At 33.5% G+C, this 12,267-nt stretch overlaps 1 protein-coding gene across 1 annotated transcript in view; it reads right to left on the bottom strand.

Moving 5' to 3' along the window:
• Positions 1 to 2,171: 2,171 nt before the first annotated feature.
• The window catches only part of LOC128675841 (limbic system-associated membrane protein-like), a 45,489-nt gene continuing 35,393 nt past the window's right edge, over positions 2,172 to 12,267 (bottom strand). Inside the window, exons 6-9 of the mRNA XM_053755545.1 lie at positions 9,323 to 9,461; positions 6,241 to 6,389; positions 4,523 to 4,579; positions 2,172 to 3,067 (exon numbers count right to left, since the gene is read on the bottom strand). Coding sequence (XP_053611520.1) covers positions 2,967 to 3,067; positions 4,523 to 4,579; positions 6,241 to 6,389; positions 9,323 to 9,461 — 446 coding nt within the window. The 3' untranslated portion in view covers positions 2,172 to 2,966. The remainder of the gene's footprint in view (positions 3,068 to 4,522; positions 4,580 to 6,240; positions 6,390 to 9,322; positions 9,462 to 12,267) is intronic.

Below are 12,267 nucleotides of genomic sequence, written 5' to 3'. Positions count from 1 at the left end.
ATTACTGAATTTGACTGTACAGAGGATCCTGCAAGTTGTTGGCGAACCTCTAAATCTCCCAGATGGACATCTAAAAATGACCAGCAAATGGGGATTCGACGGATCTTCAGCACAAAGTAATTACAGACAGAAAAGCGGGCAACCTGACTTCGATGATTCATCAGTATTCATGACGAGTCTTGTGCCATTAAAGCTTGAGTCTGACAATGTGCTGATCTGGGAAAATCCAAAACCTTCTTCCACGTTTTACTGTAGACCAGTGAAGTTTCAGTTCGCAAAGGAAACCAGCGAATTCATCAAACAAGAAGAAGCTGCGATGAAAGAAGAAATCCGAAACCTGACTGTGTCAAGATGCGGGGAAGTCGAGATCAGTCATGATCTGCACATGACGATGATTGATGGCAAGATAGCTACAATCATCACCGATACTCCATCTGCAGCGACTTGCAATATATGTCTGGCAAAACCCAGTGAAATGAATAACTTACCAGAAGTATTCTCAAGACCAGTTCGGGATGAGGTGTACCAGTACGGACTCTCTACACTTCACATGTGGATCAGAAGCATGGAGTGTCTATTGCACATATCGTACAATATGGACTTCGAGATGTGGTGTGCACGAGGTGAAAATAAAAACCTCAAGAAAGCAAGGAAGGATTTCACGCAACAACAATTCAAAGAGCAGATGGGACTCTTGATAGATATTGTTAAACAGGGCTTCGGAACTACGAACGATGGCAACACTGCAAGAAAATTTTTCAGAGAATACCAGAAGAGTGCACAGATTACGAAGATTGATGAGAATCTCATTAGGCATTTCGCTGTGATCTTGCAGGTCATATCCTCTGGGAATGCCATCAACATCGAGAAATTCCGGGAATATTGCAGAGAGACAGCTGAACTTTTTGTACACCTCTATCCATGGTACAATATGCCAGCAAGTGTGCACAAGCTGCTCATACATGGGGCTGATATTTGCCGACATTTCTCTTGTCTGCCTATTGGAATAATGTCGGAAGAAGCATCCGAAGCAAGAAATAAGGAATTTAGAAATACAAGGGAGCAACACACTCGGAAAATGGGAAGGATTCAGAATAATGAAGACATTCTTCATAACTTTTTAATAACTTCGGATCCATATATATCACACATCAGGCCAAAGTATGCAAAATTCAATAAATTAAAATTATTTTCAGAAGCTATTGACTTATTAGAATCAGCGGTAGAGGAAGAAGCAGAAATGGAGATCGACGAAGTTTCAGTGGATAAGACAAATCCTTTGGAATAATCATCTCTTTAGTGTGCACAATATCACAGCTCTTTTCAGAGCTTTACAACAGCTCTCTCCAGAGCTCTACAAAAGCTCTTTTCAGAGCTCTACAAAAGCTCTTTTCAGAGCTCTACAAAAGCTCTTTTCAGGGCTACCATATATATCTTCATATTTCTTAGCTTTACAACAGCTCTTTTCAGAGCTCTACAAAAGCTCTTTTCAGGGCTACCATCTATATCTTCATATTTCTTGGGCAACATAGTCAATATCTAATGTATAAAATTCTCGCACGGTATAAATTTTGTGTGCTTGTCGCAAAGGTCTTGCTTTAAAAAGATAATCGTTTCATCATTAATAGTATGAAATTTCATCTCAATCAAAAATTTCATCGTAATCCTGACCTCCCCCCCAGCCTTCGTATGATCAAGTACGGGTATTTTAAAAGACTCCCCATCCGCCTCTGAACGGGTCACGTAGTATGGGTACGGTAATTTAGTTTATGATGCCTATATATTTAATAAGGAAAATTTCCAAGCGCTGTGGACGCCAAAGCGGCAGACATATGAATATGACTTCAAGGTATAAAATGTTGAGAATTGTGCGGACTATAACGCCTACTAGCCGCCCTGCCTAACAGTATTACCATTTCAAAGATTTTTATGATTATTACTTTTTCTCCATACAAAAAAATAAACAGTATTTTTTTTAAATATGAAAATGCACTTTTTAGCAAAAACCTTATTAACAAAAGTCAAAGCTATTGTTAAAAGGAGTATGTAAAAAAAAAATCAGCGTGATAGCTGCACTTTGATCCCTAAGTCCACCATATACGATTTTCGAACCAGTGTGCGACGGAGCAATGGGGCAGCGCTTTGAGCGCGTCAATAAAAATACTGAAATCGTATTATCTCATTTATTTTTTTTGTAAACAGTCTTATTCGAGCGATGATACAAACAATTTTCATTTGGCGGTTCTAAGCAAACTGTTACACGATCTAATTATTGGATATAATTTTGTCGTTGTTACGTGTTTTTTATAATCATCGAGGTAGGAGAGTTTTACTCAAAGTTGCTCACTTAAAAAAAAAACATTCGTTTTTCAAAAATTATTTCGAAATATTAATGAAACTAAACAGTGATCGCATAATATGATGTGCATCAATTTATATAAAACTAGATGTTGCGCGGGGCTTCGGTCCCGTGGAAATTTTGGGATAAAATATAGCCCATAGCAATCTTGGATAATGTACTTTTGTAATGGTGAAAGAACTTTTGAAATCGGTACGGTAGTTTCGGAGATTACCCGCTTCAAACATACAAAATCACAAATGTTTGCCTTTGTATTAATTATATATAGTATAGAAAAATAAACAAAATAAATAAATATATCCGGACAATTTACACAGATTGAATTAGCCCCAAAGTTATAATATAAACTAGAAAAAGAAAATTACAGCGTTTTTATACATTATAAGAAGTAATAATAAAACAAGGACACGTCACCTAGTTTTTGCTTACAATCGATTGGGTCGTATTTTTAATTATAGGCCCAATTAATTCTAAAACCAACTTTGAGTAAACCCGCACTACCTGACAACGAACATTATCTTACAATACATTAGATATTTACACAAATTGAAACATGTAATTGAATTACGTTTCATTTAAAGCATCTCTTAACAATATTTACATTACACTACGTGAACATACACAAAATGTAACAGAATAATAGTAACAACAATGTTCTTTCTATCTTAGTTTCCGCACTGGAGTTTCCTTTGGCTGCTTCCGTGAGACCTGGGTGCGAGAAAGAGACAAGTATATATTTTATTTTTGTATACATGTCGCAGGGACTTTATCAAAGACGTAATTTTATAATTTCACTAGTGAATTTATAATTAGACAGATTATTGTAAATAGCGACCGGTTTTCGTAATTTCACGATCTCTTTACAGTGATATTGTAATGTCACGGGACCGCAACAGTGACATTTTAATAACCCTAGTAATATGATGTTTGTTTGTGGTGGGGGGTTCCGCGCGTTCTTATTGGTTAGTCGAGAGCAAAAAACCAAAATAGAATGAAATAAAAATATGTTTATTTACTCCACAACAAAATGGCCTTAAAAGTAGATAGGTTCATATAAGTTATGAACTACTTAATACCAGTAAACGTAATCGTTGTGGAGATCTGGTGCCTGCACTATGTGTCAAAAGAACCTGTGTTGGGGGTCACCAGGTCCCCCACCCGGTATGACACTATATACGGTATATGTGTGTAGTAAAAAGAAAAGAAAAGAGCGGCAAACAGACGTTATGACTCCCGCACTCAGCCCTCCGATGGTGGGTCTCTTGGGATCAGTGGGGTATTATTATTATAATTAATAAAAACACTTCTAAGTACAGGAGACAGAAACGTGAGCAAAAGCTATCTAAACTATTACTTACATATAACTGTAAAAAATACAAGTATTGGTTATCCCATAGTTAAGAATATTATCATAATTACTTTATCGAATTTATATTTGAGCTGCGATCAAAGTTTATACTTAAGCGTAAAAAAAAACCTTCAGAGAGTACTGGAGTACACATTTTAAATATTAATCTTTTAAATAAACATTGTTAAACAATAGGACGAAGTAAGTTTTCCGTGTCATCATGAAAGCCAATTGTTGTAAACATAGGAGCGTGCTAACCTTAAAACGTTATTATCACATAATGTTATATTTTGTTGTTTATTCTAGACTATACCTTGAAAATGAGCGCTTAAGAGCAATGGCAATTCAATAAAAAACCTGTCTATTATTTCGTAACTCTATGATTGTACTTTGTAGCACACTTAGTAATAAAAATAGACCAATCTGTGATTTGTGTTATATTCTAATGACCTTCTATATCCAGTGTTATTGTATTCAGCGGCAATTTTATTTACCCTGTAAAAGCCAGAGATCAAGTTGATGTTAATAAAATAAAGACCCAGGTCAATCTGAAAAATATCATTTTCCATATTGACCTGGCCGGAGATCGAACTGGGGACCTCCAGTTTCGGAAGCAGTCCGGCATTATGACCATTAGACCACCGAGGTCCACGAATAATTCGTACAAACAAAAACAAAACATTAATATCTTCAAAAGAAATTTTCATTATTAATGTAAAAAGAAAAACCCGATACTCGAGGGATTAAATTTTGAAACAGAATAGAGCGAAAAATATAATAAAATAAAAATAAAAAAAAGGAAAAAAAATTCTCACCTCCGGCGACACTGATTTGATTGCTGAAGTCCTCCGTGTAAGAATTCAGTTTTATTTCTGCAAAATGGAAATTCAAATTAGAATAAAAGTTGAAATTAATCTTACAAATTACTGGCTCTAGGGAATAATCTGAAATATGATTCAAACGGTGGAGCGATCGTAAAATTTTGTTGGTTTCCCAAAGGCTATGGAATCTTTTTCTTATATTTTACGAGTGATGTATATAATATTGCACTAGGTAGAGCATATGCATGCTGCAAAGAGATGGTGGCCTAGTAGATAAGACTATATATGATTATAAGGCTCGAATCCTACTCGTGCCACATGAGTTTGTATAACAATCTGACTCGTGTATAGTAGTTATCACATGCTTTTTTCGGCGAAAGAAAATATCGCGAGGAAACTTGCAGGTTGAAAGTTTATTTACTAATGTTTATGCCAATATTTCCCACTAGACGTCGTTAATAAAACTCATGTCGAAGCCTTTAGGCGATTTGAATAAGATTTGACACAATTATTACAAACAACACACTCGATAAGAGAGATAGTTTACAAGTTCGTCACTTAAACCGGCCGACCTGCCTCTTGAGGAATGAGGTTGTTACCTATAGTTACCAACTGCCGAGACTATATGACCCTTAGTCGTTTCGCACGACATCTACGGTAGGATATGGAGCGGTCATATTTTATGGCGAAATCACATACAAAATAACCGCTCAATCTATCCCTCGTAACGAGAAAGAAGGACAAACAAACAAACGTACCACATTAATTATATAAGTATATAACTTGTTATAATTTTGCAAAATTTTGCAAAACTGTATTATACTGTCTTGACAGTATAATACAGTTTTGCAAAATTTTGACGACACATGTAAATTTTTATGCCAATATTGATTAGCAAGGACACTTGTAAAGCCTTTAAGTTATTTAAACAAAGTTCCAGTTGGATTATGTAGGGTTGGGCTATTAAATATTACACACTTTTAGGAAAGATTTAGTAGATTTTACTACGTCTATTTAGTAGGGCGTAGACGGCACGGTTTTCGCAAAAACAAATTAACTCGCAGTGCTTTTTGTGAAAAAAAAATGTTTTTCTTCGTATGTTTTTCTCTGACGATTTTTTCTCATAGTTCCTATTACTGACCGGGTACACGGTACATTTAGCGTATAGATAGTATAGTTTGTTTACCAGTCTTAAAAAAATTAGCTCAAAAAAAATCTTTAATTACTTAGACCAATGAATGGTCAAAAATTATACTTATATATCCTTACTATAATAAAACTGTAAGAGGAGCCAATTCTGTACATTGAATATAAAAAAAATATTACTAAGGGAGGTCTTCTTACAAGTAATACACAAAAGCCAAAAATATGATTTTTGAAACCATATATTACATCGTAAAAAAAGCTCATTCACCACAAGAACTGCATAGGTTTCATTCGGGGCGCATTCATATGACGCCGTGAAGCGTAAAAAAACAGACATAAAATAATTGAAGACTGTGATTTTCATTAAAGAACTATAAGGGTGTGTTTGTATGCGTCAACTTTGACGTTAACCTGACCTGACCGAAAAACGCAATATACGCCATTTTGTCTAAACGATCGGTGGCGCATAGGTTAATGTTAACATAAAAGTCGACTGGTGCAAACCACTCTGAGTATAAAGGTTTTTGGAACGACTTGGTTATTAAAATTGAAAAACTTTGCCTCACCGTATAATCTAAGGGTGCCTTCACTCTTGCCCAATGAGTTGGTACTCACGCAGTTGTAAGTGCCAATGTCACTTTTGGAGAACTGACGGATTGTCAGCCACATTGACACCTTGTATGACGTCTTCTCTTCTCTTATAGTGTATTTAGGCCTGAAAAGATATGTAATTTTAATATTGCTAATCAGTACATTAGTATATAAAACAAAGTCGCAGGTCGCGTCGGTTTTGAAAGGATTTTGATGCAGTTTTCACTGTTGTTTAGACAATTTATTAACAGAGATTTATACAATACAAAACCTTTAATACTTTGCATCCCTTAGTCGCCTCGTGGGAAGATTATGAAGTGATAGTGAGTAAGAATAATTGTAATTTCTAAACATGATTTCGGAGGTTTTTAACTGGCAGTTGGGAGTTTAGTATGTAGGCATATAGCTATGTAACTAAAAATAGTTGTAGTAAACAACTATATTTAGTTTTTATAGTATGCTATAGCAATTGATAAGTTTTGAAAAAAAAAAGGATTTTCCTATTTGGATAATTTCGAGAAGTAAATAAAAAGCTAGTAGACTGAATTTAACTGGTATTTTGTAGTGTCTCGCCGTGCTCAATCTAACAATGGTATTAAAAATGTGATTCATCTTTTGACAGATCAATTTTTTTAAATTTCAACGCACCCGCGGGCTTGGCTGCGGAATTAATTAAGGCTAATGTGTTCTTGAACATAACTCAAAACTAAAAAAATGATGTAGTGATTCGATTCCATTCTCTATTATCATCAACGACCTTGTTGCAAAGTAAGTTTAGTGTACATTTTCAGGTAAACAGAACAAAATAAGCATGTTAACTTTCAAGAACGAATGGGAAGGGAAATAATATTATTCAATACATTAGGAACCATTGAACCTTACCGTGTTGCTTGGTACATTACACCTTCTATTATAATTTTAACCGTTCTGGATTAAGGTGTGAACGGTGAGCGATTATCTTTCTAATTTCAAAAGAAACTGCTTTCATTAAATCTTAAATTGATAAGTTCATGTTTGAATAAAACAAACACTTATAAAAATCATGTCAGCTGTCATGCCATGTCAGTAATTGTTACTTACTTTTCATACAAGTATTGGTTTAACCTTTGCAAGAAAAGTTCAAATATATAACTAAATAATGGTAATCTTAGACTTATAACAAAGTGGCAACTTTAGTGCAATGTTAATTTCGGGGCAAAGTTTCGCGTAACTCTCTCAGAAATTCGTCGCCCATCCTTTTGTTTGTCGAGGAATTTCTTAATTTACTTGATGCATAAACACCTTTAATTACTTTGCATCTTACGTTACTGTGTACAATGGTGCATAAGAAATTTTGTATTAATATTAAATTTTCCTCTCATTTCCTCCTTTCATATAGGAAAGAAGATCTAGAATATCATAGACCTAAGTTAGGAATTCATGGAAAAAATTGCAGAAGTTCTAATTTCGAATTTACCTAATCTAGTCTCACCTAGTTTTTTTTAAATGAATTACTAAATACTTCTCTAGAGCGAAAATAAAAACAATATTTTTATTAACCGAAAGATTTCTGTTTCGTTTCGAGACTAGAACGAGACAAACCCAAATCTCGTATGTCTAAAATAATAACAATAATAAAAACAATGTAAATATATAATAAAAGTGATCAAATTCAAAAATACCAACTGTATTTTTATAGTGCGTTTATACCAGTTTTTTTTTTTGTTTACAATGCGTCTGAATATTAGGTAAGTACTTTTGTATAAGTGTATTATATAATATACCTATAATTATAGTAAATTACGGTAGTTTTATTATATACGAAACGGCGAAGCATAACAATATCTTAAAATAGAAATTCAATCAAAAAATAAACAGAAGACTAAGACTTAATAAGCATCACATTATTTAGCAAAAATTATTATATTTTATCATTAAATCATTGAAGGACATTATACTTCATTAAATTTATATTCTAAAATAGTTTTAAAAACATGTTCATAGCAGAAGACACAATCCAGATCCCTGGAGCATAGTCAGGCTCGACTGCGCACGTTGGAACAAAATGGCGTCGTCATGGCCATTTGTTTCATTTACTTTTGTTTTTATTATAAACGTACCAAACAAGAATATCTGAAGATATTCTTTACTAAATAAAAGTCTAAAAATACTTTTTACTCAAGAATTTTTCTTATATTTTAGGGCATTAATTTTCAATATTCCACCTTGTTTTCTTTATGTTCATAACTTTACCAAATTTTTCCTACAGGAAAAAATTACGCAACATTGAAATGTGTTATTTGAATAGACGAATAAGTTTTCTTTATTGGAAAGGATCACGGAATAATAATAGGATTCTACGAAAACCAAAAAATATGTTTTAGCTGTACTGGTTTAGCGGTACTGTTAAACTTTTTTCTATCAACTAGAAATCAGTCAGTAATCTCACAAATGGTGTACTAGATAGGTACAACATAAATTAATTTCCATGTGCCGTTTTAAGATATTATATAGCAATGATATGCCTAGCAATGTTTGCCTAGGATTGGAACACAAAATACACTGAAAAAACAATCAATAATGTTATCTTCTGTTTTTTATAAATTGGGAATTCCCAGCGTTGCCACGAGAAAGGATTCCAAGATAGCTGTCAGTATTACCTCTTTGCACCGTGGAAATATAAGTTACCCGCTCTTGAAGCCACATCGTGTATAGTAAACAAACCTTGTAACCAAGTAATTCTAATTTTAATCTCATCTACTATGTATATTGTAAATCCCACTCCTATTACCATTAATACCATGAAGATTCAATGTTTGTGAGCATTTGTTTGTTAATTCTTCACGCTCAAACCCCTGGGCCATTTTTGAAATTTGGTATTGAGGTACCTGATACATTTGATTAACATATGAGTATTTTTTGTCCTGAAAGTATTTGTTCAATAAGTCTGACAATCAATGGCGCTTTATAAAATAAATGGCGCTACTGTGCACAAAATGAAAAACTTAAATATTTTTATAAAAGTTTAGAAGTAATTACAACGAATGATAAACAGTTGGTAACATCTAAAAGTCTTACCCATCAAGCAACATCTCTCCTCGATTCTTGATCCAATAGTTGATTGTATTAGGGTAGGCCTCCACGTAGCACTTGAGCTTGACGTCGGTGCCCAGCGGAGCGCCCAGCAACTGGTTTGGCACTTTTACTGTTGGAGCGACTGGTGGAACACAATTACATTTTAGAAAAAAGGAATTCAAAACTTACTTACCTACACACTAAATTTTCATGCCAGTGTTGAGGTAACCACCTTCATACTTTTTCTACTTTCTACTTTTAGCTTTTTCACGGGTTATTCTGTTATCCCGTGTTATCCCGTGTTAAACCGGGTTTATTTGTAAGATAGAAAATTATCGTTTTTTTTTTTCATTTTTATTCTGTATTCATTATTTCATGCGTCTGCTGCATAACTTATTTTTTGTCCATATCTTAGGTTCTAAGCAAAGTATCTCGATAAAACTTACTCCAAATTTTAAGTTAGACCGTTTGCTACATAACTGACATCAAATTCCATGCAGTAGTTTAATTATTTAATTAATTAATGTATGAACAAATCACACAGATTGAGCTAGCCCCAAAGTAAGTTCGAGACGTGTGTTATGGGATACTAACTCAACGATACTATATTTTATAACAAATACATATATAGATAAACATCCAAGACCCGGGCCAATCAGAAAAAGATCATTTTCCATCATGAACCGACCGGGGATCGAACCCGGGACCTCTCGGTTCAGAGGCAAGCACTTTACCACTGCGCCATCGAGGTCGTCAAAGTTTTTACGGGAACAAATACACAGACAGACTGGATTTTATTTGTTTCAGAAATGTCCCCCATAAATATTTTTCTTTACTATCTATGTATCATACCTACGTATCAGACATAACGCACTTAGAACTTTATTACATGTATGGATAAAATGTTATCTTCTTTAATTACGTACGTACTGTACAAAATAAATATTTTTTATATCAATTTCGTTCTTCCACTTAGACTTATGTAGGTACAATAAATTACCTAAATTTTCAAACAATTATTATCCGCCTAGATACCTAGGATACTCCTCTTATTTTTCAGGCTAGTGTGGCATCTTTATTCAGTTGCATTTGCGGCGATCTCATACTGAATTTGGGGACGGTGAAATTCCGTTGACTGTACCATAAAACACTAAACATAATTTTTTGTGAATAATGTAGATCAAACATAATATAGTATTAGGTTCTTGCCTCGGTTGAATTTCTTACTGCAGTCGAGGTTACATTACAAGAAGTGGTTTAATCCGGTTAAAACCTAACTCAAAGGTATTTCTTAGGACTTCCCTGTGACAAACCTCCTCTTAAATACAGAGAAAATCGCATTAAAGGGGAGGCTGGGATCGCCTGGATTGTGGCAAAATATTATATCCTTACATATTTTCATTATGCTTACATATTATAAAACAAAATCTTCGCAGCAGAGGACTTTATATTCTGTCGGTTTGTTCGCGATAAATTAAAAAACCGACTGAGTGACTGCTTGAAACTCCATGGGTTTTCATGCGGTTTTCACTAATTGACAGTGTGATTTCTGAGGATGGTTTAGGTATAGTTATATTAGATTTTGTACTACTATTGTGTTTACTATACATAACTTATTGTGTTTTTATCCAAAGACTATTAAAGCCGAGATCGGTCGCTAGTGCCTAATAAATGATTTTGATGGTATTTTCTGAGATCTTCACTGAGATTGCGATGCGACATAACCACTTACCAAAAACAAGTGAAAGTAGAAATTGAGACAAAACGGAAAATTTTTACAAATCATTAGTTTTAGACATTAGCGAGTTCAAACAAAATCTTTGGCTTTATTATTGTCCTACTTAGTAAAACACAGATAACAAAGTCGATATCAGGTGACAACAATCATAGAAATAAATGATATATTGTATATCATTTTGACACAAAATATCTTATCAAATAATCCTTATTCCTGTTTCTTCATGTTTCCTTAATTGTCTCCTGTATGATTAAAATATATAACTTTCTTCCGATTAGTTTTTTAAATAATTTCCTAAAGAACTATAAAAAGGTTATATTTAAATGTTTTAAAAGAACTGATTTAATAATTTTAAAATTATAATCGGATGTTGGTAAGAAACTTGTTATAATTAGCTATATATTCAATTCCCTACAACGCATCGATATCCATAAAAAAATTAGATAAATTTTATTATTGCCGTGACTACGGCATAATTTTAATTTCATTGTGATTTTCTAAACTTTGATGCCGTATTTTTATCTTGTCACGTAAAAGATTATCTAGGAAATAAATTAATTTGAGTGTGTTATATCTGTACTATCGCATTATACTCGTATAATGTTTTAATGTAGATTATACGTCATTTCAGCTTAATAACACGTCTTTATATGCATACAGTTTTATATTTAAAATATGAGAAATATAATTAGAAAATAATATTAGTTTTCGTTGGGAAAGTTTCATAAAAATATATTGTAAAAATGGTAATGCTACACTAGATAAAGGATTTTATTGGATAGTATTATAGTTTTCCATTATAAGAAATGTAGTCACAACGCCACAATTAACGGCAAGGATTTTTTTCAGTGTGGCAACTTTGTTCTATAGAAAATTATAATACGTTCTAATAAAATCATTTAAGTACTTAGTGTAGCATAATCTTTTATTATTTTTTTTTGTTTTTTGCTTGGTAATTAAAAAATTGTGGTGATGGTGCTAGTGTGTGCGGTTGGTCCAATTATAACCGCCGTACAGCAGGCCAAAAGTGCGAACTACTCCACCAAATTTCCCATATACCTAAAACAGGTCAATTTATTCTTAAAAATACTAGTCTTTTCTATTCTACGAATTCTACTTACAATTCCTTTTAAGATATATTTCTAGTTTCCATTCTAAGCTTAAACTGCGCGCAGTCACGTGAACGGCGTATAAAGACAAGCTTTCTGTT

Source organism: Plodia interpunctella, chromosome 15, assembly GCF_027563975.2.
Source record: "Plodia interpunctella isolate USDA-ARS_2022_Savannah chromosome 15, ilPloInte3.2, whole genome shotgun sequence".
Lineage (NCBI taxonomy): Eukaryota > Metazoa > Arthropoda > Insecta > Lepidoptera > Pyralidae > Plodia > Plodia interpunctella.
This window is presented reverse-complemented; position numbering and strand designations above follow the sequence as displayed.